We start from the raw sequence: 25,000 nt of genomic DNA on the forward strand, positions 1-25,000 counted from the left end.
CATATACAGTATCTGGCTCATTAGGTAACAATAATGTCTTTTACAGGCAATGTTGGAATTTATTACATACAAATATTCAAGTCACCTTCATTGAATGACACAAGAAATCCAAACAGAATGACTGCAGTGATGTAGGCAGTGTTGAAGTGACGCCTTATTTTTGCCACCATGTGCTGCATCTGTTTAGGAGTAAAGTCATACATAACTGAAACACACACTATTTTAATACAGTTGTTTAAGCTAAAATGGCATCAGCCAAATGCTCAGTCATCTTCCTTGCCTCAAAAGTGTAGTTGTTGGCCTCTCTCCTATACTTATGTCCCTTGCATATGCTATCACATCACTTGATAAGATTGATAAGATAACTGATTCCAGTCACCACACAACATGCTGACATTTAAAATAGATAAACCTAGTGGGGGGGGGTATTCCAAGTATGTGTTTTAGTGACAAACCTGGGTAAGTTACCTCAGAGTAAGTGGTAAACCTCCTAATAGAAGAGCTGTATGGCTTCATTCTCCTAACAAAACAATGCCATAGGGCTCTTGTTGCAGGAGGTTTACCACTTACTCCAAGTTAACTTCCCCAAGTTTGTCACTAAACCACATACTTAAAATAACCCCCAGCACTCCATCTACGTGTTTTGAGACTCCATCTGCTTGGTTGTGCTGATGATAAAGATCTATGAACCAATGTCTAGTTTAGTAAACATGCAGCAGACCTAAGTCTCAGTAGAGCCAAAACAAAGTTATATAGGTGTCTAGCAATACACAACTAAATTTCAACCCTGTGTGGTCTATATCCCTAAAGCATGAGTTATTCAATGCTGCAACAGCAAGCCAAACAGCTCTTAAACATTTCAGCATTTGTCCAGATGAGGTCACAGAACATTCGCTGCTTTTAATGTACATTTGAACGTTGCTGGTGGACAGCCCGATCTGTGAAGGTCATATCCTCAAGTTCACCCAAATCGTATTGTACCCACCAGAAGGAGTTATCCGTTATCTCTCTTACCAAAGGACAGATGAGCTTGAGAGTTGTGAAGCTCTTCTGATCAGTTACCATTTCATGCCACCACCTCTCTTACCTTTATTCTCTGTCCAGTTGAACTGACAAAGAGGTCACTCTTCTCTGTCTCCGTAGCTCTCCGCCTGCGTTATGCCGTCATGGGTTTTCGCTTTGCAGTGGTCCTCTGAAATAATATTTCATATAATGCTGGTCTCCTTGTCATACGTTTCAATACATTAATTCCAAACAAAAGATAAAATCCCAACCTGTGAAAAACATGAAGAAGACACAGCTGCTTCATGTGTAAAGTAGAGGCAGAGGTTTCAGGTGTGGTTCTGGGAGAGCCCTAAAACCCTGTGCACCTGTTGGAATCCTCTAAGGATGTGTTCCCAAGGCAACACACCACCTGGTGCAACTTCATGGACAAAGAGCGATACCTCTGGTGTCGAATGAAGAGGACGCCATGGCGACCTGTTCTCAACAAACAGGTCTCGGGTGACCAGGAACGGGTTCTTCCACCCCGAAAAAGGCAAGGGACAGGACTGTTTCTGTGTGAAACAAGCGCATAACTTGTTTCAGTGTGGAGAGTATCAATGCTTTCACACTCTTGAGTATTTTTCATCTTATTATGCATGTATTATTTCAATCTGAAGAATTAAGAATAAAGAAAAAATAAAGATACAAATAAAGAAATAGAAAGAACAGAACAATCTGTAAGATATAGGCCCTACTTTGGGTAAGAAGGGTAGACTACCCTGCTATTCCATTCCATCTTATTCTTTTCAAGTCAGCACTGATTAGGCTATTGGGCTACAATGATGATAGGCCAACATTTTCTGAAGCACTGAAGCAAATACTTGATTAAATGTTTTTCCTGTAATGAAATACAGCTTATTGTAAGTTTACTAGTCTTGGTAGCCTCACACCCATACCGTAGCCTAGTCCTACATTATAAATATTCAAGACAAGAGAGAACAGCACGAAGGGGCGGGGCACCTCATGTGACGTCGAATGATAGCAAACATGGAAATACTGATGAAAGATAAGACGAAGAGAAAATAATTACAGCGAGTTACACAACAACAAATAGGTAAGCCAAATGCCACTCAACGAACCCTTAGAAATCCACCACAATGATCGGATGTTATTTACGCGCTTTTCAAGTTTGTCACAGCTGGCGAACACGCTGAAGAATTGTTATACAGTACAGTAAACTGGAACGAACGTTAGCTTCTAGGTGAAAAGCTAAGTTAGCTAGTTACTATCGTGAGCACTGACTAGCCAGTACAATTATAATTACATACATGTGTAGGTCAGTTTATAACTATTTGATCAACATTGCCAAACGCTAAAGAGACATAGTCCAGAATAATGAGATGTATCACTGATTGGCAATGCCACCCACCATATAAACTACGCACTTGATAGATGTTGACAAGCTGCCAAGCTAGGGAACGTTATGCTAGCTAGCGAAAGTTAGCTTGACAATAAACATTAGCTAGCTAGCAAGGCATGCTAACGTTAAGTGCATCACATGAAGTTAACATATAGCTTTGGAAAACGGGTTGTGGAATCACCAACACTTTGCAATCACCAACCGAGCTTAATTGCATTAGTTACCTGGCTCACTATAACGAACCCCAACTGCTAATCTAAAGAGATCTGATGATCACACGCATGACCTTGTTCAATCCGATGTTACTCCTGCAGTTGTTTTGAAAGTTAGCAAATTAACCCTCCCCGGGGTCCAGCTATTGTGAGCTTAGTTTGATGTGAATTGGCCTTTAATTTACACCGATCGTGTCCGTTGTTGTCGAGGAAGTGTTTTAAAGGAAATTGTTGTCTGACTCCCAGATGTGCCAACATGCTCTTGTTGCCAAGTCTAACCATGTCCTCTCCATGATCATAGTTACATTTTGTGTTAATGTTTCAGTAGAGCAAAGTCACAAGTGGCACAGTTTAAAATAATACATGCATGGCCCATCCAGGTTGTCCTGGGTCCAACATCTGTTAACCAAACATGAAGTCGCATTTACTGTACAGTGCCACCTAATTAAAATCAGGTTATCAGAAGCGATCCATGCAAGACAACGTTTCATACAGCACTGTCATCATGGCTAAAACGATGTCCCTTGTTTGTCCCCCATACAGCTGTGTGACCCCTCTCAGACACTTAGTTGCAAAAAGCCTGCTGGTTCTCGCCCTGTGTTACTTACGAGCGAGACCAGCGAACGGCATCATGGGAAACACTAGCAGCGAAAGAGCGGCCATGGGTCAGGGCGAGAAGGCCCATCGCCGGGACAGCCGCGGGGCCAAGGAGGGGGACCGGCCCAAAATACTCATGGACAGCCCAGAGGACGCAGACATCTTCCACGGGGAGGACATGAAGGCAAGACTAAGTTTGGGTTGAACTTCAGAAATGACATCCCTAAATAGCCAGAGCTATGTGTATATATTGTGTACACTATATAGTATATTTATTTCTTGTGGTTTATGTTTCATGTGGCATTGTGGTCTTCAAGTAGCACAATTTCTTTCCCTGTAGCCTATATGGTACGCATAATATGCAGAAATGACAATAAAAGCTGACTTGATTTGAAGTTTAGCATGTTTAATTCATATTGAACATGCAGTATATAATTATTTTTGCTGCGCTTCTCTGCCTGCGTAGGCCCCAACGGAGAAGGACGAGTTCTTTGCTTGGCGGCAGGACATCGAGGCCAGCGACAAAGGCCCTGCGGGGGACAGGCCCACCGTGTTCCGATGGACAGGCGTCGGGAAGGAGGTTTTTGTATCTGGCTCCTTCAACAACTGGGCCAATAAGATCCCTTTAACCAGGAGGTGGGTTTTCTATCCCCAGCTGGTAATTAAGATCCCTTTAACCAGGAGGTGGGTTATCTATCCTCAGCTGGTAATTAAGATCCCTAGTGATGGCAGTATGACACTGAAGCTTCGATACATGCTTCAAACCATTAACTACAATTCCATTTGAACCACTGCTTCAAAGGTTGCGTTGGTATGGAAAAATCACGTGACATATGATCTCTGAATTAATCACCTGAGTGGTTCGCAGCGCCACCGACTCGCGAACCGATCGCGCTGCCACTGCAACTGGCACGGCCTCGTTTCTAGTCTGAATTGTAGCGCGCTCAAAGCATAAACACTTTAGGCTAATGCACAACATTGCGTTTGGTTCGTAGCCTCTACTGTGACAAGCATAGTTTGTTCATATCGATTTATTTTTATTACAATGTAAGAGAGACGTGGGAAAACTGTATTCTGATGGCTCCTGATTAATCTTTATTTGTATAAAGAATGATATCCCATTCTTATTCATGTGCACTACGTATGTGTGGGGGTGGGGTGGTTAGGTGCGTGCACTAGATTTATTTCACTAGTAAAGCTTCCTGTCCACTATCTAGCCGGGATAATTTAGATGCAATCTTGGCTTTTCACCAGGAGAGGTCGCTGTTACTGAATCTTCGAGTAATGAACCCATTTTCGAATCAACTGTTCAAAGTGGTTCAGTGCTTCACCAAAGCTGAGATGTGCTTTAGACACACAGCACTACGCACTGTACTGCACGTTCCTGATGAGTCGTCATAGCCGCGAGTGGACACACAGCACATGACATGTACACTTTAGTTGTGCTGCATGTTTCTGATGAGTCGTCATAGCCGCGAGTGGACACACAGCACGTGTCACAGCAGGTACATGGACACACAATGGGCCACTGCTTTCTGTACAGAAAGTTCTTTAGCAATATTCATCTCAGTCAGTGCACATGATACATTGTGCATTATTGTCTTTCTGACTTAGTTGTAGGTTACCTGCTATATGTATGTCACCTACTATAGCATATATATATGTATGTCTGACAGTCACCTGCTATAGCATATATATGTATGTATGTCTCTTCCTCCTCGATGTCTCTTCCTATGGAAAAATGACCTCATTTGGTGATGCCCGCAAATTAGATCAAATCTCCCGGAATCTAGTGCGTGAGCAAGACCACATACGCGAGACCGAGACGTGTGCATCTGAGTGTAGCGCGCACACGACGGAGAGGGAGAGAGAGTGGGGTGGTGCGTGTGTTGCCTGAAGCGCATGTAAGACAGACAGCATCCTGATTGGCCTGTTTCTCTAAATCAACCAATCAGTTTTCAGTGTAGGCGGGCTTTTATCTCTTTTCTCCCGAACTAAATGAATCTGTTCAGTGTCTCTAGGAACAGGAGCATCATGGCAGAGTCAGAGTGCCCCAAAAAAAAGGAACATTTAAGACCCATTTCACATCAGACTACACGAAAGTGTACCCTTGTCTCATAAGAGTAATAAATTATAAGAATTATTATAAGAATTTGGTTTACACACTAGCGACATCTTGTGTAGCAGCTAATGGGCTAATTCCAGGTTCCCAGCAGTGACCTACAGGGTCAGTACTGTATTGTATTGTATTAACTAGCCCACGTACTGTACTCATTCAACACTACATCTGTGTGTGCTTTTATTCTAGTCAGAACAACTTTGTGGCCATAATGGATTTACCAGAAGGAGATTATCAATATAAGTTCTACGTTGATGGACAGTGGATTCACGATCCCTCCGAGGTAATTGTGTTTATCTGTGTGTGTGTGTGTGTGTGTGTTGCTCTAGCATAGACATCTGACCGTCCCCTTGTGTGTCCTCCTATCCCAGCCTGTAGTGACCAATCAGATGGGGAGCGTAAACAACATCATCCAGGTCAAGAAGACGGACTTTGAGGTGTTTGATGCTCTAATGGTGGATTCACAGAAATGCTCAGATATGTCAGGTAGGACATGGTGACTTGCAAACACTCACCCTCTTTGTGTGTGTGTGTGTTTGTGTGTGTTTACACACACAGCACAACACAACACAAAACAACACAACACAGAAGTGTGGCACTAGAGTGCAGTGGAACAGTGGCTGAAAAACAAGGGCCTCTACAAGCCGAAATTGAAACCAAATGTGTGTGAGACGCTTCTGATGGTCCCTTGTCGTCTCCTCACAGACCTGTCCAGCTCCCCTCCCGGCCCTTACCATCAGGACGCCTACACGCCCAAACAGGACGAGAAGTTCAAGTCTCCGCCGATCCTGCCCCCGCATCTCCTGCAGGTCATCCTCAACAAGGACACGGGCATATCAGTGAGTCTCTGCACGCACGCACGCACACACAGGCATATCAGTGAGTCTCTGCATGCACGCACGCACACACGCACGCACAGGCATATCAGTAAGTCTCTGCATGCACGCACGCACACACGCACGCACAGGCATATCAGTGAGTCCCTGCACGCACGCGCGCACAGGCATATCAGTGAGTCTCTGCACGCACGCACGCACGCACGCACGCACGCACCCACGCACGCACGCACGCACGCACGCACAGGCATATCAGTGAGTCTCCGCGCACGCACGCACACACGCACACACAGACCCATGCACGCTCTTCTTTCACCTCTTGTTTAAAGGTGCCATGTGTAATGTCCGCCAAAAATCAATTCATACTCCACATTCCATAAAAAATGGGGGCAGTATACCTCCAGAAAGTGAGCTGGTTTACCCTAGAGTAACAACCGAGACTCGTGTATTGCAGTTTGGTTAGCGGTTATGTTGTCCGCATACTGCCTCCCATGGCCGAAACTGGTATTATGACACCTGTCGGGCTGTGGCTAGTAATTTAGCATGCTAATTCAGGTTGATATCTCTGCAGCACTATACCTTGTTATTTTTTTAATGACATCATCGCCCTTATTTCTTCTCATTCTTTTGATGCGTGTAGCTCATCTTTTGGATATTTTTACCTCAATTCTTACACATGGCACCTTTAAACATCAGCCTGTAAAAAATAATCTCCAAAAAAAAAAAAAAGCGCTCCACATACAAGACACATAACAACAAGACAAAAGATGCCAGACAGAGCGGCGTAGTCGCCAGCGTGCCCGTGACACCAAGACATACAATACAGACAACTAATAAATGAACAAATAAAAAGTAAAAAACAAAATGAATTTTAAAAAAAATCATGTTAAATTAGTCCAATTTCCAAACCGACTGAAAATGTCCAAGGACAATGATGACCAGCGTGAAAACTGCTCACAGGTTTGTCTTCACAACCGATGCAACGTTTAGTTGTGAAGTTGTGAATATCGCTGGTTCTGAATTTTACATCACCCAGGACTTGTGTCTGGTCCAAATCTTTGTAAAGGTAGGACAAGGACAGATGAATGTGTGTGTGTGTATTTATTTGTGTTTTGTCCTGGTTCCAGTGTGACCCGGCCTTGCTTCCAGAGCCCAATCACGTCATGCTAAACCACCTCTACGCGCTGTCCATCAAGGTGAGGTACACATATACACACACACACACACACACACACACATCAAATGAGCCAATAACGCCATGCTCACGTCGTCAACATCAATAACTCTCTCTCTCTCTCTCTCTCTCTCTCTCTCTCTCTCTCTCTCTCTCTCTCTCTCTCTCTCTCTCCCCTCTCTCTCCCCTAGGATGGGGTGATGGTACTGAGTGCTACCCATCGCTACAAGAAGAAGTATGTTACAACACTCCTCTATAAGCCCATCTGATCCTGACCAACCCCTCCACTCTCTTGCTGTCGCTCGCTCACTCTCTCTCTCTGTCTCTCCTGCCTGAAACAAGACACTCCCCATGGAATGCACATGTCTTCTACTGCACAGACAACCACCAGACCAACCAACCAGCCAAGATGGCCTCCGCTCTGGAGCTCACCTGTGGTGCTAGATCTCACTGACCCATGCTCCATCTGGGCTAAATCCTGCTAACCCAGGCTAGATCTGACCTACAGTACATCCTAACCCTGACAAGATCTGGGCCAGATTTGAACTAGATCTAGCTAACTCGTGCTAGATTTAGGCTGGGTCCTGTTAGCTCATACTAGTTTTAGGCCGGGTCTTGCTCACCCATGCTAGATTTGGACCAGATCCTGTTAACCCTTGCCAGATCTGGGTCAGTATTTTGCTGAATCCCGCATGTCTATGATGGATGTTGGCCAGGTCCCTCTAATCTGTGCAGACGGTGTCCTAATGTGGACCAGACGCCCAGCGTGGGCTGCTAGCATAGACAAATGTCTGGAGTGTAGAGTGCTGGAGGGGTGGTGATGGCTGTGTGCGGACTGAAAGGGAACCCCCCCCCCCCCCCTCCCCCCCCCCCCAACGTTACTGTATTTCCACAGCAGGCCCCTGTATTTTCAGCTCAGGCTTATATTCACCGACTCACTCGATAAAATGGTATTTTTCTCAGAATGTTCTTCGGACAGGGGATCATGGGTGTTTGAGTTTGAGAGTGCTTTTGTTTTTTATAGAGCTTCTCACGTTACAAGAGTACAGGGAAGTGAACAGAACAATAGACTCACTCAAAAGCCTCGATACACACTGCACTCTCTCCGCTTGCCAAAGTCCACACAAGGGCCTTCACTTAGGTTAGCCTACAGTTCAGTATCAATCAGTAATTGCAATATACTCTACATATTATCTAGAAATGCTTGTGTGTTTTTTGTTTGTTTGTGTTTTTACTTTCCTTTACATTTCTGAGGCCAAGTATTCATCCCTAAGTAAGTGGAGGGACCAGTTCTCTGTAAGATGTTGGGTTGGAAACACTGAGGTAATCTGTGTGTGTGTGTGTGTGTGTGTGTGTGAAGGAGCACTGTGTTACTGAAGTACGGCAGGATTGTGTAAAAAGAAACCATTCCATGTTTGTGTATTTTGTTTTTCATGCCGTGTGCCAGATTTCTATCCTAATAAAAGATTATGGAGTTTTAGTACTCGTGTGCAGTTTATTGGCTTCTGTTGTAAATGTGGATATTTATACCACAACATATTCAGATTTCGTGCTAGAGCAGCATATTCTCACGTCATATGAAAGCTCTGCTTTGTGTGTGACTACGCAGACATTCCTGTTGCATTGATATCCAGTAGAATGCAACTGCACACAGAAGAATCTTTTTATAGAACCATGGAATTTTTCCATTCAAGTGGACAAAGTGGACATAACCTTGGCTAGGTAGAGATAATGATGGAATCAAATAAACCCAGGGGTGGACAGTAACTAAGTACATTTACTTGATTACTGTACTTAAGTATAAATTCTGAGTATCTGTACTTTAATTGAGTATTAATATATTTGAAAACTTATGACTTTTACTCCACTACATTTGAAAGACAAATACTGTACCTTTTGTCTCCACTACATTTGAAATATGAATATGAAGTACTCATATCTTTTAAGCACATTTTTTCAGTGATTCTTTAAATGCAATAATGCAATAAGTTCATTTTTTCAATAGTTAAATTTCAACTTGGCGATGGTAATAATGCTGACGGCAGATTCTTCATCTGAACTTCCCTCATGTAGCCTGGGAGAACCCAGACGAACCTGTTAGCATTTGAGATTTGAGAAGTGGTCTGGTGTTAACCAGGCTATCCTCCATGGCCACTGTGAAGTTGGAATGAAATTAGACCTGACATCCACCACATACAGTAGCTAGATCTTTAGCCTACATCATTAAATGATAAATAAGCTAGTCATAATTAGGTTATCTGGTTTTCTATTTAGAGGTGAAGATGTTTTAGATTTGGAACAGAGAATGAATAATGATGAATAATCACACTTGTAAGCTGTTTCTCTGTGTGTGTGTGTGTGTGTGAGTGAGTGAAGTTTCTAAAAATGGATAAGCTTGTCTGAGGACAGAAATGGAAAACCGTGGGAGTTTGGGAGAGAGCCCGCACATGGTCACAGCAGTGTCTGCTGTCCAATGCAAAGCATGTGTAGGTACATGGGCGTTTTCACACCGGTGTCCAAAGCACAGCTTGTGAGGTACATGGAGTTATCACAGGGAGCCAAGGCCTCGGAGGCGAATATAAGGAAGGCCCCAGGGATGTCTGCTGTGTGAAGGTCACTCATCTGGACAACATGAACACTCTCCCTGCCATCCTCCTGCTGGCCTTCGGCCTCTGCTTTGGTGAGTAGCATTGCGTCACACACATAGTGTAGGAATGTATGCACACTAAAAGATCATTTGGCATGATATTGTATATGTGTTATTTGTGTGTTTACTCAACATTGTAAATGAGGGCAAAGCCCTCAATGATTTTTTTCCTAGTTTAAATAAATCAAATCAGCATCAAGCGAAGATAGCATCACACACACACAGAGTGAAGACTGACTGCAAACATACACACCACCACTCTGCAAGGAAACATTAGTTAGGTAACACTGGAGAGTTAGTTAGAGACAATGTAAGTTACAATTTAAATTCTGTCTTTCCTAAGTTGGTCTTGCCCTGTGTGTGTGTGTGTGTGTGTGTGTGTGTGTGTGTGTGTGTGTGTGTGTGTGTTCTTGTACGCGTGTACGTGTGTATGCGCGTGCGTGCGTGCATGCGTGTGTGTGTGTAGCTCAGGCCATGGACTACATGTCTCTGACGCAGTTCAGGGACATGATCATCTGTGCGAACCCCGATAGCTGGCCTATTCTGGACTATGCTGACTATGGCTGCTACTGCGGCAAGGGCGGCTCTGGCACACCTGTGGACGACCTAGACAGGTGAGGGTCTGGTCAGGGTGAAGGGTCTAAGAAAGTATAAATAATATAGATAGTATTCATATATGTGTGTGGTACTACTGATGTTCAAGAGGGATAAAATCCTAATCTTAAAATCTGTCCATGTCCATGAATCTCTGTTGCTGTACATTCAACACCTGACCACTGACACGCATGGTCGCATGCACAGATGCTGTGAGGTGCACGACCGTTGCTACAACGATGCCATGCAGCATCCTAAGTGCTGGCCCATCTTCGACAACCCCTACACCGAGATCTATGCCTATACCTGTGATAAGGCCAGCAAGACTATCACCTGCCCAGGTGAGTTACAGTCCGACCCCACATACCTGTCCCACACTCACCTGTCACCTTATGGGCCGTAATTGGAACAAAATATATAAAAGCAAATGTAAATATTCGTAAATAAGTGTGAAAAGAGTTAAATATTTGTATTTACTTTTATGCGTATTGATACATGTATACATTATACAATATGCTGTATTTGGCATTTGCTCTTAAAACCTTGTCCATCTTTAAAATGAGCCAAATGTCTCACTTGCTCAGTGAGTTTGACTGTATTTCAGTATTGTCATGTCTCACAAAGCCAAATGCCCAGATGAGTAAGACATTTTAAGAGAGACAGGTTTCTGTTACATGTTCTACAGTCTATGGTACATTACACAGGATCTACAGTAACTGTGTCCAGTCATCAGTGTGTTTCTGCCTCTCTCTATTACTCTCTCTCTCCCCTGTGTCTTATTCTTTCTCTCTCCCCTTCCTCTTTCTCTCTCCTGTGTCTCTCCATTCCTCTCTCTCTCCCCTGCGTCTGTGTCTCCGTCTCCCCTGCGTCTGTGTCTTACCCTCTCTCTCCCCTGCGTCTGTGTCTTACACTCTCTCTCCCCTGCGTCTGTGTCTTACACTCTCTCTCCCCTGCGTCTGTGTCTCCACTGCGTCTGTGTCTTCCTCTCTCTCTCCCCTGCGTCTGTGTCTTACACTCTCTCTCCCCTGCGTCTGTGTTCTACAGCCAACAAGAACGATGAGTGTGAGCAGTTCATCTGTGAGTGCGACAGGAAGGCCGCCGAGTGTTTCGCCGCTTCTGGTTACAATCCAGAGAACGCGCACCTTCCTAGTGATCAATGCAAATAGGCCGGGCTGGAAGCATAATGTGGATCAACTTCTGCTGAAGCCATCTGGACTACACCAGCACACCTGGAACCTCTGGGCCATTGAGACCAAAGATTCTAGAACAGAGCTTGCTAGGGGACAAACAAGCCGAGCTTAAAAACTCACTTCATACCAATATTAAGTCTTTATTGCAATACATCCTTACTATCTGCATGCCGTCCAAAGGGCTGCACAGTCTGTATACTGTTTGGCTGTTTTTATTATGGCAGCCGTGGTCAACATGGTCACTGACAGTACATGAATCTGATTCAAAAAGATAAGATTAAAGATTAAACTTCAACAGACCTCAAAAGGCTCCATCTTGTCTCTCTCTCAATTAAAGCTGCAGTTGGCAAGATTTCTTTGATCATATTCACTGAAACCGACACTATGCTCCGACAGAACAACATAAATCAGCCAGTTTTAGAAAAGAAATGCACTTTTACCTCCGCCTAGAGCCTGTTATTTGTTTTGCAAAAAAACCACAGCTCCCGGTTCTTCTGGTCCAATCAGAGCAGGGCTGTGTGAGATCCGACTGTCAGTCACAGTCTGGTGCGCGGGTCCTCGGTGGTAGTGGGGGAGGGGCATGAGAGTTGTAAACATTCAACATTTTGGCTAAGTCCCTCAATCTGTCAGACTTGCCAACTGCAGCTTTAAACTATATTTCCACAAGTGTAAACACACCTTCAGTAGTTCATTGCTTTCTCATTTGAAACCGACTATTTGAGCATTTGAGCTTCTCTCTTTTTAACACATGGTCAAACTGACTCAGCTACATGGTATTTAAAGACACAATTAAGAATTTAAAGACACAATTAAGATTTCTGGTTAAACTATGAACTATGAGGAAACATTCAATAATTCTGTAACTGATTAAATAAGTGCAGATTTTAATCTTTTTGTGTATTACTATGAGCAAAACCTCCTGACTTTTTAAATACTTTCACCCAAATGTCCATACTTTCCTAGGTCTGGAAACACCAAGGTCCTGTGCAAACACCAAATGTTTAGTAGTATGTAGTTGCCTGAAAAGTTGTGGGTTCAATTCCCGGCTTCCACCAGAAAACTTTTAATATGGGGAGAACCAGAGAATGTCTAATAAGGGGAGAACTTTCACTCTCGGAAACTTTCGGTTTCTAAACTGGTTGCAGTTCCACCCTGTTTCCATATGAGGGCACTCATTGCGAGTGCAGAATAAATGGAGGTCTAGTCTGTTCCATTGTGAGTTTTTCAAATGCTAAGAAGAAGCCCTGTCTTTGAAGGATTTGACTTGGCAGGGCTCAGTTATACCAAGCAAGAATCCTTGAGGATCCTCAATGTTGAGAAACACTACATTTTGTGACAGCTGAAGTACAACTGAAGTTTCTTTTGGAAAAAAGACTGTCCAAATACATGTGTACTTACATGTGTATTTTCTATGAAGTGAGCTAAGCTTTAAATAATGGTGTTGCCTAACCTATGTTATTGTTATATCCACTATTTACTGTACCTTGTTAAGTCCTTTTCACAATATTGATGTTACCATAACTAACCTCATGACGCCATTAAACAAATAGACAATGATAGGCAATGATAGACAATCTGACACTATCAACCACAAAAGGGAACGTCTTGATTTGGTCCGAAAGTGTAAAGCATTCAACAAAGTGGCTACTTTGAAGTATCTAAGATAAGATATAAAATTATTTTGTCCTTGAATTAAGGAGAAAGACTCAATGAATACCTATGCCGAATCATTTCAACAATAGTAAATGCAACTGTATTAGTCATAATACATTTCAGGACTTTTACTTTCGATACCTAAGTACATTTGAAGGCAAGTACTTTTGTACTTCCACTCAAGTGGAAATGTAAAAGGAGGACTTCTACTTTTCGTGGAGTAACATTTGACCATGTGTATCTCTACTTTCACTCAAGTACAGGATTTGTGTACTTCGTCCACCACTGCTCGCAAGCAAGCTCAGAATGAATGGAAGCCTATGGAGCTTCACTGACCAATCAGCATTCATTAGCAAAATGGTAATGTGTTAACAGCAAAACCGGCCCAACCTGTAAAATACAGAAAGGGCATAGATATTTGTATGTTTCACTTTTGATGGGAAACCCATGCTGTAGTTGTGAAAACTACAAAGAAATGTGCAGTTTGTTGGCAATAAGCAAGCGAAAAAATCAATTTAGTCGTCTAGCCCCATAGACTCCCATTCATTCTGCACTCGCCCTCGATCACCCCCTGTGGTGGACAGGGGGGTAGTACAAGATCCTGGGCCCCATGCATAGGCAGTCCTGGTGGGCCCCCATAATAAATATAATACAATATATTCCAGACTTTTCAAGGGCCCTCCCACCCCTTGGGGCCCTAGTAATCAGTACTGGTTTTACCACCAGTTTAGCCTACTGCTGTGTATTTCTTACCAACAACGGAACTAAAAACTCCCCAGTTTAGCTTACTGCTGTGTATTTCTTACCAACAACGGAACTAAGAACTATGCTGTGTATTTCTTACCAACAACGGAACTAAGAACTATGTTGTGTATTTCTTACCAACAACGGAACTAAGAACTATGTTGTGTATTTCTTACCAACAACGGAACTAAGAACTATGTTGTGTATTTCTTACCAACAACGGAACTAAGAACTATTTTTTTCATCGTTTCCTAAGACACAGAGGGGAGCAGTAGAACAACCGGCTAAGTTCGGACTTCCATATGACCGTTTATGTTGTTCAAATATACGGCCCAAACGTTAAATGTCCGCAGAACCTCCGGTCTTACACGTAGCCTATGTCTGAAAGCCCTAACAGACATCCATCTTAAGTGGATTGCCAAAATAAAGCGAGATGTTGGACCGTATTTTGACATTGTGCTAAGATAGCACACCAGTAGGTCTCCTCCCTTCTATATGGGTGGTAATGCTTCCTGTTAATACATTAATACATCCTGTTATAGCCTACTGATCTCAGGATCGGATTTCCTTTATTGGCCCACTCTTAGACATCCGTGAACATTAAGGGTAAAGATTCAAGGTTTTTTGTCCAAGCCATCAGGACAATCAGCAACTTGTAAGTGTAAGTGAATATAGCGTGACATCAGGTCTACCACCAAAGCCTCCTTTTCCCACAGAAAACATGTTCCACATTTTGCTCACGTGATATAAGCATATGGTCCTTGTAAGTTGCTTTGGAAGCACCTGTTAAATGAATAAATGGAGCCTAGGTGCTAGGCTAGCATACAGTAACCACAAACGTTGTGGGTTCAATTTCTGGCTTCCACCGTTGTGCGCTTGAGCAAGGAACTGAACCCTGAGTTGCTCTGGGGACAATGTAACAATGTCTGTGTGTGTGTGTGTGTGTGTGTGTGTGTGTGTGTGTGTGTAAATCAGCTGTATCCCACATGACAGGCTGGTCACACCAGTCTGATCAGTTTCCTCAGATGGTCATGCCAGCATGTCCACCTTGTAGCCTAACCAGCTACACCAGCAAAGACCAGCAAGAGCTGGTAGAAAACCAGTAAAGACCAGCTAAAATCAGTTACCAGCATAAGCTGGTTTCTAGCTGTCAGTCAGGCCAGGTCATGCTAGGAGGGAATGCACACACACACACAACACACACACTGATACAGTGTTCTACCCAAGGAACACACACAGGTCAAAGCTTCTGGTCTCTGTGTGTGGAGTGGATACTGCAGTGTGTGTGTGTGGAGTGGATACTGCAGTGTGTGTGTGTGGAGTGGATACTGCAGTGTGTGTGTGTGTGTGTGGAGTGGATACTGCAGTGTGTGTGTGTGGAGTGGATACTGCAGTGTGTGTGTGTGGAGTGGATACTGCAGTGTGTGTGTGGAGTGGATACTGCAGTGTGTGTGTGTGGAGTGGATACTGCAGTGTGTGTGTGTGTGTGTGGAGTGGATACTGCAGTGTGTGTGTGTGGAGTGGATACTGCAGTGTGTGTGTGTGTGTGTGGAGTGGATACTGCAGTGTGTGTGTGTGTGTGTGTGTGTGGAGTGGATACTGCAGTGTGTGTGTGTGTGTGTGGAGTGGATACTGCAGTGTGTGTGTGTGTGTGTGTGGAGTGGATACTGCAGTGTGTGTGTGTGTGTGTGGAGTGGATACTGCAGTGTGTGTGTGTGGAGTGGATACTGCAGTGTGTGTGTGTGTGTGTGGAGTGGATACTGCAGTGTGTGTGTGTGTGTGTGTGTGTGTGTGGAGTGGATACTGCAGTGTGTGTGTGGAGTGGATACTGCAGTGTGTGTGTGTGTGTGTGTGTGTGTGGAGTGGATACTGCAGTGTGTGTGTGTGTGTGTGGAGTGGATACTGCAGTGTGTGTGTGTGTGTGTGTGTGGAGTGGATACTGCAGTGTGTGTGTGGAGTGGATAGTGCCCTTTCATTCTTTCTACTGCTCCCCTGAAACTAAGAGGCAAATTGCTGCTTGTAAGTTACAGTGGAAACAGAAGAAGGCCATGCTGACTCATACTGCCCTTTTTTTCAAGATCCACAAACTGAGACTATATTTAACCCACACAGTAGGTGTTATATATTTATATATAAACAGGACTATATTTAACCATTAGAGAAGATGTCTAAATATATATATTTCTTTTTGATGTTTCCTTGCTTGGATGACGCTTCCCATTAAATATTTGAGTACTACACTGGCATTCAATGAGGTGTGAGTGGTGTCAATGCGAAATAACTAATCTGTCAATACTGGTCTATATAGGGTGAAAGTAGTGAAAGTAGTGTTGTGAAAGTAGAACTTTAATACACTTTAATACACTTTAATATGTACTTTAATGTGTACTTTAATACACAGGTCTTATTCATTTGCTCTCATTTCAAAGAGAACACAAAACTTGCCAGAATCTTCCAAAGACAAAATCATGCATTTAAGTGTAATATGTTAAAAAATACATTAAAATATGAATAACATGGAAAAAATAAGTTAATCTGGGACCTCTCACAGTAGACATGGCTACTGTTCAACAGTGACAATGAATATCATGCAACAAAAATCAAACACCACTAACAAAACAAAAGTACCAATGCAGTGGTCATCATGGTCATTTAGCTCGAAAGGTCATGTTAAGTGCTTCAAAAAGGAAGTAGTGCATGTGTCATCTGTGAGGCTGCAGAGGAGTGGAGTTTACACATTAGCGAAAAACTCCCTAAGAACTTTAGGCAAGCATGCAAACGACTGCAGAGTTAAGTCTTTCATGTCAGTCCACAGTGTGAGTGATGTTAGCAATCCAAGCATCACTCCTGTGTTTTATTAATAAGTCTTTAGCGTCGGCTTTCCTCCCATCTCTTTTCATAGAGACAACAGCTCCTCCTGGTGGTGAAAGTCCCATGGAGCGCCTGGGTCCAGACGCAGAGTGCAGGAGTAGGAACACAGAATGAAGAACGCAGAACGTCGAGCTTCAGATGACGTTCTCAAACAGCTGCATAGAACACATGATGTTCTCATCCTGGTAACAGAAGTACCATATGGAAAGAACCTGCATCAGCCTTACAGGTTGTGGAGAGAGTGATGAACCTTTCAGTTTCTCTCAGTGCATGCATGCATGTGTGTGTGTGTGTGTGTGTGTGTGTGTGTGTGTGTGTGTGTATGTGTGTGTGTGTGTGTGTGTGTGTGTGTGTGTAGCAGGCAGGCTACACCAGACACATAACTGAGCTGAACTGAACTACAAATTGTTTTAGAAGACTGGTCTCTCAGTGCATGCATGCGTGTGTGTGTGTGTGTGTGTGTGTGTGTATGGAATGCTTCAGTTACATGCCTGGTGTAGCCTGCCTGCAAGAGAGACAGGTGTTTTTATTTTTTTTATTCTTAAAGAAGTACCTTCTGACATGTCTCTATAAATTCATCAAAGGTGACGACTCCATCTTTGTTCTTGTCCATTTTCTGAAGAAGGGGACAAAAACAACAACATGATAACACCATAATGTGCTTGAGATACTACACAATAACACAACAACATACAGTAATGTTTCTGACATACTACACAATAACACAACAACATAATGTTTCTGACATACTACACAATAACACAACACCATAATGTTTCTGAGATACTATTCAAAGATGCAGGACTCTGTCTTCTGCCTGTTTTTGTCCAGCTCTCTTACCTGGAAGAACTTCTCGACATGCACAAACGGGGCATCCTCTTTGACGCTGGGGGTCGTGTATCTTCCCATCATATCATATATGGACTTCATAATGGCCAGCATCTCCTGAACACACAGAGGGCATACTGTTGTGGACAGTGCAGAGTGCCTCTAACATTTTTCACCCCATGAAATAATATAACATTTGGTCCAGTGGTCTAGTCTAGTTAGCTGTAGTGGGTATACTGTTATGTAGTAGTTATCTGTAGTGGCTATACTGTGATCAACCTCAAATGTTAATACATATCCTTGCCTATTTAAGTGGGTATACTGAGATGGTGATGCTTGTTAAGTGGGTATACTGTGGGTATCATGAACACATGACACTGTCATGACACATGAAACCTAACCCTAACCCTAATCCTAACCTCTAACCCTAATCCTATAACCCCAACCCTAACCCTAACTCTAAACCTAATCCTAACTTGTTATGACAAAAAAACGAATGTCACTTAATAACAAAAGCGTTATGTCATAAACGTTTATGACTTGTTTATGACATGCTCATGACAGTGTCATGTCACTCTTATGTCGACACTGTCAAGTAAAGTGTAACTAAAAAGTCTTCCAAGAACCACAACTATAACCATAACCATAGTCTACACTTAAACACAAAACCGCAAGAGAGTTTCAGACAAAAGCATGTAAATGGCTTTAGATATCAGTTATCTTGTCCTTAGTTTTTGTCCTACTGAAGTAAGACTGACAGAGGATAACACAGACACAGGACGCTGTGCAGTGGTGTACCTCTTTGGTGATGTAGCCATCCTTGTTGATGTCATAAAGGTTGAAGGCCCATCGCAGCTTCTCATTCACTGAGCCTCTTAGAAGCACTGAGAGACCTATTACAAAGTCCTGTCAGAATACACACACACACACACACACACACACACCATCAGATTGCATGGGTAAACACACAATGTCTGAGGTGGTATCTGAAAGTGCTAAACTGATCAAATTCAAGTAGGAAAATCAACCTATCTTGAGAGTTACCTCAAAGCGTATGGAGCCGCTTCGGTCTGTATCAAATGCATTGAAGAGGAAGTGTGCGTATGTGGTGGCATCTGTTGACATTGAGAAAAGAGACACTAGCATTACTCCAGTATGAGTGGACAAGCTCTTTGTGACAAATCAATAGGTGCAGCCAATGAGGCGGCTACGCTGAACCGGACTTTGCTCTCACATGCCCGTCAGGTCCCAAACCCTCGTTTTGCATCCGTGTGCAACCAACTACCATGAACAATGACAACCTACATCTCATAAAATGGTGGCTCTGTATTGTACCTCCTTGTGGGAAGAACTGGGAATATATCATCTTGAAGGTTTCTTCATCCACCAGACCACTTGGGCATTCCTGAGGAGAGCAGACGTGCAAAACATCAGCCTTTTGAAGTTGCATCCCAGAGGTGTAGAACAGAATGCATTTACAGGCCGTATCAACACCACTGCTTTCAATAGCATGTCCTCCATGTTGGTGCCATGTCTTCCAGTCTCACATTTTTGAAGCCTCTGTAGAGCGACTGCAGCTCCTTGCGGGTGAACTTGGTCTGGGACTGCAGCTGGTCCAGTCCCTCGGGCTGGTGTCGGACGGTGGCCAGTTCCAGCTCGCTCTCACTGATGTCTGTGTGTTGGGGGGGGGGGGGGGGGGGGGGGGCAGGGAACGGGGCAACAACCAAGGAGTAGAGTGGTGGCGGGAGGAGAGGGGGCAACAACCAGAAAAGAGAGGTGGGGTGGGGTGCAACAACCAAGGGGTAGAGATGGGGTGGGGGGGGGGGGGGGGGGGTAGAGATGGGGAAGGGGGTGGGGGGGGGCAACAACCAATAGGTAGAGGTAAGGGGGGGGTAACAACCAAGAGGTAGAGGGGTAACAACATGATAGGGTTGAAGAGGGTAGATAAGGTGTTTCATAGAGGGGTTAGAGGGCAAGAAGGCAGAGTTGGGGAAGGGTCAGGAAGGATGGGGCAGAAGTGTGTGAGTGTGAGTTGGGGGAGGGGTAAAGGTTTGGAGGTTTGGAGTAGGCAGATAGGATAGGGTGGAGGGGATGTTGAGTGTGTGTGTGTGGGGGGGGGGGGGGGGGGGTGTTGATTGTTTGTGTGTGGGTGTGAGGGGGGGGGGGGGGGTGTTGAGTGTTTGTGTGTGGGGGGGGGGAGTGACACCGCCAGGGTGAGAGAGAGGAACAGGTAGAATGCAGAAGACAGGACAGGCAGGAAGAGAAAAACAGTGGACACACACACACACACACGCAAAGAAACATACATTAAAAACGATGCCTGTACTTACGGGATGAAATGCTGGACTCAAAGTTATTGTGTGTGCATGAGTGCATGTGTGTGTGTGTGTGTGTGTGTACTCACCATCTATGGGATGAGGACGAATGAGGAGTCAGATGAGTGAACATGGACAGGACGAGACCAAGATGCAGGATGGATGGAGGATAGCAATGATAGACAGAGAGAGAGAGAGAGAGAGAGAGAGACAGAGAGGGAGAGAGACAGAGAGAGAGAGAAACAGCAGATCAGACTAAATCACACTATGCACATGGGTTAGTCGACATGCGTCACCAACAGAAGTGTTTGTTTGGAGTAACAGCGGCCTGCAATGGAATTCCCTCCAGCAGTGTGAAGCATGCAGCCATCACACTGACCAGGCCATCACCCACTCCAAGGCCATCACCCACTCCAACAACATGCCATGGACATGGAGGTGTGGTGTATGGAGCTGAAGCATGTTCGAGAAATAAACCGAGTGGCCATTGCTCCAGGTGTGTGTGTGTGTGTGTGTAAACACTCCTTGAGTGTGTGTCTTCACTATTGGTTCTCTCACTACTGGCGCTGCTACTTTTCACAATTCACTACTAGCATGCTAGTGCGGAAGTGAACTAATCACTACTAGCATGCTAACGTTAGCGTGGAGGTGAAGGGACTCATCGTGGTCATGGTTTCATCGAGATTGCAGGTTCAAGCCTAGACAGAACCCATGCATAAAACCATTACGTTCAGTTCAGCTTGTAGCATTTTCTACTCCCAGGCCACAGAATCATGAGACCAAATATAGCAGGAACTGAAAGCCTCTACCTGGGGGCCGAGTTGAACTGAGATCAGATGCCACCTTAAACTTACCTTCGAGAGAGAGAGGCTCCCAGATTCCAAACTGCTTGAGCACCAAAAAAAACATCAAGACCACCACAGTAATAGCAAAGACTTCCATTCCCTGAATCACCATTGCTGACACTCGAGGAGGGGTCAACCCCTTCACCACTATCAGAGACAAGCCCACTGAGTCACAGGGTCAATGACGAGATGTCCTCTCCTGAACGTTACGGCCAATCTGCTGGACTCCATAACACGAGCAGATCAGCACAGTTTAGCATCCGCTGGACAGAGTCAGGAACCCATTAGTGCAGGTCAGCGCCAAGTTCCACCGGGCAGAGCCAGGAGCCCATTCTGTTACTCCTTCCCTGGACGGTAACGCAAGCTTCACTCCATCCTAGACATGTTGTTCTGATTCATAGTGTGCTAAGAGAGAGAGAGAGAGAGAGACATCCACTTCCTCTCATGATGCGCCGCCCTTTAGAATTAAAAAAACAAAACAAAACAAGGCAATAGGCGGATGGAGACACAAGCTGAGTCAGCTTTTATATTCACTAAGAGAGACACTCCTGACTGACCACCATAAAAGCTACTTCACATACTCACGTGGAGCAAGGAGTGGAGGGAGAGACAGAGAGAGTGAGAGAAAAGCAATAAACTTTGATGATGATATAACAATTGTTCGTCATTTTTAACTCCTGGTGCTTTTTTTAAAGTAGAAAATAGAACTCCGGTTGTGATCATTCAGTGTGTCTGTGCTATTGGCCCCAAAGTTCCAATAGAGCAATCCCCACATTCTCTCTTTCTCTCCCTCTCTTTCTCTCTCTCTCTTTCTCTCTCTCTCTCTCTCTCTCTGACACTTTCTTTTCCTCTCTCTTTCTCTCTCTCTCTCTCTCTCTCTCTCTTTCTCTCTCTCTGACACTTTCTTTTCCTCTCTCTCTCTCTCTCTCATTTTCTTTGTCACTTTCTCACTCTCATCATCTCATGTCTCTCTCTGCCCCTCTTATCTCTCTCTCCATCTCTCATTCTCCATCCCTTTCTCCATCTCTCTCTCTACCTCTTTCTCCATCTCTCTTTCTTTTTTTTGTGATCAATTGTTTATTTTTTTTCTTGCAATCATTATTTACACATAGGGGAAACACCTTCACAAGAGGAAAAGAAAAAAAAAACCTGAGGCTGATTACAGCATCATTAGAAAATATAACAGAGTGAAGTGTTGCTTGTTCTGATGCCTGTCTCCCCTCTCCCCCCCTCCCTCCACCCCACCCAGCCCAAGCCCACCCTCAAACCCCTAACATGATTCACTCAAGGTATTGAACAGTTAACAATAACAAAAAAAGGAGGAGGGGGAAAATAAGGGCAACACACACACACACACACACACACACACACCTCTCAACCCTTTCCCCTTGACACCCAGGAATCTCCTTTCCAGTGTAACCACACAGTAGATATTTCATAGAGTATCAGAGAGAGATGTTTAATTTCACCTTATCTACATCATTTCATTTATTTTCTCTGATAGCTCTGACCAGCAATCAATATGAGAGGGTTTGGCATGATGTAAACGTGCTGTAGAGAGCTCTAACTGAGCAATAGCCCGGTAGGAAGAGAGCCATTTCCTCACTGACATGCACGCGGTGGCTTCCAGCGACAGAGCCCTCATTCTTTTGGCGGCTGTCAGACCAGACAGAAGTCGCCTATTGTTTATAGTTAGCTTTAGGGACGATGTGTCATTAAGTAGAAGCAAACATGGTGTGAGAGGGATATATAGATAGATAGAGGGATATAGATAGATAGATAGATAGATAGATAGATAGATAGATAGATAGATAGATACTTTATTGATCCCTAGGGGAATTCAAGAGATTTCAAGGGATGGGTCCCTAGACATGATGGATGAAACACTATGCCAAAATCTATTGACCTCTGGACACTGCCACACCATATGGTGAAAAGTAGCAATAGTATTGACCTCTGGACACTGCCACACCATATGGTGAAAAGTAGCAATGGTACTGTCTGGACAGAAATCACAGTAAGGGTTGTCTTTGAGTTTCATTTGCTGTAATCTTCTCGGAGTTAAGTAAGACCTATGGATCTGACTCTTTCAAGAATTCATCATGAGAGCAGAGGAAAGACGCATATGAGCTTTAGGAAAGAATCTTGAGTGGTGACAACATGCGCGCGCAGGGAACAATTGTGGAGCAATGCGAAATGGCTCCATGTCGCTATGCGTGAAAGATTAAGGGGATGTCAATTTGCATTGCTCACCATAAAACTTTATTTCCAATCCGCACTGCCAGGCCAGCGAAAGGCTCAGCTCCTTCACGTAAAGTGCTCTCTAGCTTACAGTCATCCCCATCAGCAAAAATGGGCCGGTGTCTCTTCTGCGTCTCAGAAAGTCAATTAAGAAATCCTGCCTCTCTCCGCTCCTCATCCCTGACCTCTAGTCTCTCATTACAAGACAGGGATGTAGTGGAGGCTAAACACAAGTAAACACAGTTTATCCACCTCTTATTAGAGTTTATTCACCAATTGTAACTTTTAACAATCAAAAATCACACTGTATTATCCACATTGTACACTGTTACGGTTCCCCACCGGAAAACCGCAACATAAAGTGGAGAACGACGACTGGGTTAAGGCTCAAAAGGGGTATTTATTTATGTTCCCTAAAAAGGGCAAAAAGCAGGCTCGGAAACCGGCAAAAAGGCTCGGAGGCGTTGAAAAAACGGAGACGACACGGTGGTAGCAACCAGCAGGAAAAACCCAGACAATGCTCTGCAGACCAGGTCCAGAATGAGCCTTTTGCCAGGTGCACCGCATCCTGGCTAATTGGATCACCTGATTAGGGAGCAAACACAGAAAATGGCAGGTAACAGCACCCCTACCACTCACAGCCAGCAGGGTGTGCCAAAAAAAACATAACGATAAATCACAAAGAACTTCGGGGGCCGTAACATACACTCATCAACACTATGTATGGTATGGTAACATTGGACAATCTCCACCATCATCAAACATGCTTTTTTTAAAAATCCAATACCGCATGGCGCAGCCCACTTTACCGTGATCACAGAATTCATAGCTTACCCACCTCTTATTTTACCACTACACTCCTCAGACACAAAATGCCAGCTGAAGGGGCTGCTTAAGAACTGGCATATCATGTGAAGCTATGTGGTGGTTAGTAACTCCTATGTTGATGCTACACTGTGGTTAGTAACTCCTATGTTGATGCTACACTGTGGTTAGTAACTCCTATGTTGAAGCTACGTGGTTGAAGCTACGTGGTGGTTAGTAACTCCTATGTTGATGTTATGTTGACTGTATAAACAGTTCCCAGGTAGCAGAATAGTCAGGACCAATGTATTAGTTTGACTGTGTAATTTTAACAGGACCAATGTATTAGTTTGACTGTAGTTTTAACAGCATCTTTAATTTGATGTTTTAATATGACTACTAGCAATTGTCAACTTCTAACCAACACACTAATAATAACTATCATAATCACAATCATAACATGCATTTGTTACATATAAAACACTTTGGGCTCTATCTTGGTGACCTAAAATGCATGGTCAGTGGCGAATACCTTAAATACAGAGCTGTGTAAGCGTAAGTGTCCAGCTCCATCTATGGCATCTACGGACAGAGCTGTGTAAGTGTGCAAACTGGTTAAGTGGGGGTGGACCTCAGGAGGAGCTGATGAGTTTGCAGTTACTAATGGACACAGAAAGAACCCAGAGAGAGTGTAAGAGGTGGTGGCGCACGGGGGGCGTAATAAAGAGGAATCAATAATGAGGATTAAAGTTGAAGGGAAACCTGCAATGCATTTCAGCAGAGCAGAGAAGAACTGGAAACCATAGCATGGAGCAGACAGGAGATACCTGAACCCAACCCTAATTTACCCCAACCCTAACCCTAACCTACCCCTACCCCAACCCTAACCTGAACCCCTACCCTAACCTAACCCTACCCTAACCTGA

General features: G+C 44.1%; 4 protein-coding genes across 7 annotated transcripts in view; 2 read left to right on the plus strand and 2 right to left on the minus strand.

The window, feature by feature from the left end:
- The window catches only part of vsig8a (V-set and immunoglobulin domain containing 8a), a 9,785-nt gene extending 6,794 nt beyond the window's left edge, over positions 1-2,991 (minus strand). Inside the window, exons 1-4 of the mRNA XM_042058850.1 lie at positions 2,629-2,991; positions 1,275-1,556; positions 1,088-1,192; positions 86-179 (exon numbers count right to left, since the gene is read on the minus strand). Coding sequence (XP_041914784.1) covers positions 86-179 — 94 coding nt within the window. The 5' untranslated portion in view covers positions 1,088-1,192; positions 1,275-1,556; positions 2,629-2,991. The remainder of the gene's footprint in view (positions 1-85; positions 180-1,087; positions 1,193-1,274; positions 1,557-2,628) is intronic.
- Positions 1,976-8,822, plus strand: prkab1a (protein kinase, AMP-activated, beta 1 non-catalytic subunit, a). Of its 2 annotated transcripts, none has more exons than XM_042058853.1 (8): positions 1,976-2,098; positions 3,160-3,397; positions 3,680-3,897; positions 5,522-5,615; positions 5,704-5,818; positions 6,038-6,171; positions 7,296-7,364; positions 7,534-8,822. In XM_042058853.1, exons 2-8 carry the CDS (start codon positions 3,248-3,250, stop codon positions 7,609-7,611), a joined length of 858 nt encoding a protein of 285 aa, XP_041914787.1. In that variant the 5' UTR covers positions 1,976-2,098; positions 3,160-3,247; the 3' UTR covers positions 7,612-8,822. The 2 variants fall into 2 exon arrangements, with proteins under 2 accessions (XP_041914787.1, XP_041914788.1); XM_042058854.1 differs by having other exon boundaries at positions 3,680-3,849.
- Positions 8,823-8,896: 74 nt separating this feature from the next.
- On the plus strand, positions 8,897-12,072 carry LOC121679826 (phospholipase A2-like). The gene is made up of 4 exons (XM_042058864.1): positions 8,897-10,022; positions 10,456-10,603; positions 10,791-10,924; positions 11,628-12,072. Exons 1-4 carry the CDS (start codon positions 9,974-9,976, stop codon positions 11,747-11,749), a joined length of 453 nt encoding a protein of 150 aa, XP_041914798.1. The 5' UTR covers positions 8,897-9,973; the 3' UTR covers positions 11,750-12,072.
- A 4,453-nt stretch (positions 12,073-16,525) lies between these two features.
- LOC121679823 (calsenilin-like) overlaps positions 16,526-25,000 on the minus strand; it is a 25,755-nt gene continuing 17,280 nt past the window's right edge. Inside the window, exons 1-9 of one of the 3 annotated variants that reach the window (XM_042058861.1) lie at positions 21,039-21,844; positions 20,274-20,276; positions 19,417-19,541; positions 19,205-19,274; positions 18,914-18,984; positions 18,668-18,775; positions 17,882-17,986; positions 17,595-17,657; positions 16,527-17,223 (exon numbers count right to left, since the gene is read on the minus strand). In XM_042058861.1, coding sequence (XP_041914795.1) covers positions 17,176-17,223; positions 17,595-17,657; positions 17,882-17,986; positions 18,668-18,775; positions 18,914-18,984; positions 19,205-19,274; positions 19,417-19,541; positions 20,274-20,276; positions 21,039-21,141 — 696 coding nt within the window. In that variant the 5' untranslated portion in view covers positions 21,142-21,844 and the 3' untranslated portion in view covers positions 16,527-17,175. Of the gene's footprint in view, positions 17,224-17,594; positions 17,658-17,881; positions 17,987-18,667; positions 18,776-18,913; positions 18,985-19,204; positions 19,275-19,416; positions 19,542-20,273; positions 20,277-21,038; positions 21,845-25,000 lie in introns of those variants that run through there. The other 2 variants (XM_042058859.1, XM_042058860.1) reach the window with 2 other exon arrangements.

This window comes from Alosa sapidissima, chromosome 13 (genome assembly GCF_018492685.1).
Source record: "Alosa sapidissima isolate fAloSap1 chromosome 13, fAloSap1.pri, whole genome shotgun sequence".
Lineage (NCBI taxonomy): Eukaryota > Metazoa > Chordata > Actinopteri > Clupeiformes > Clupeidae > Alosa > Alosa sapidissima.

What these genes read in the sequence shown, in the direction of transcription:
- prkab1a (XM_042058853.1), top strand. Translation starts at nt 3,248, where the DNA reads ATGGGAAACACTAGCAGCGAAAGAGCGGCCATGGGTCAGGGCGAGAAG. An exon ending in TCCACGGGGAGGACATGAAG is followed by an intron (nt 3,398 to 3,679) that starts GCAAGACTAAGT and finishes CTGCCTGCGTAG; the next exon opens with GCCCCAACGGAGAAGGACGA. An exon ending in ACAAGGACACGGGCATATCA is followed by an intron (nt 6,172 to 7,295) that starts GTGAGTCTCTGC and finishes TCCTGGTTCCAG; the next exon opens with TGTGACCCGGCCTTGCTTCC.
- LOC121679826 (XM_042058864.1), top strand. Translation starts at nt 9,974, where the DNA reads ATGAACACTCTCCCTGCCATCCTCCTGCTGGCCTTCGGCCTCTGCTTT. An exon ending in GGCCTTCGGCCTCTGCTTTG is followed by an intron (nt 10,023 to 10,455) that starts GTGAGTAGCATT and finishes GTGTGTGTGTAG; the next exon opens with CTCAGGCCATGGACTACATG. An exon ending in CCTGTGGACGACCTAGACAG is followed by an intron (nt 10,604 to 10,790) that starts GTGAGGGTCTGG and finishes TCGCATGCACAG; the next exon opens with ATGCTGTGAGGTGCACGACC.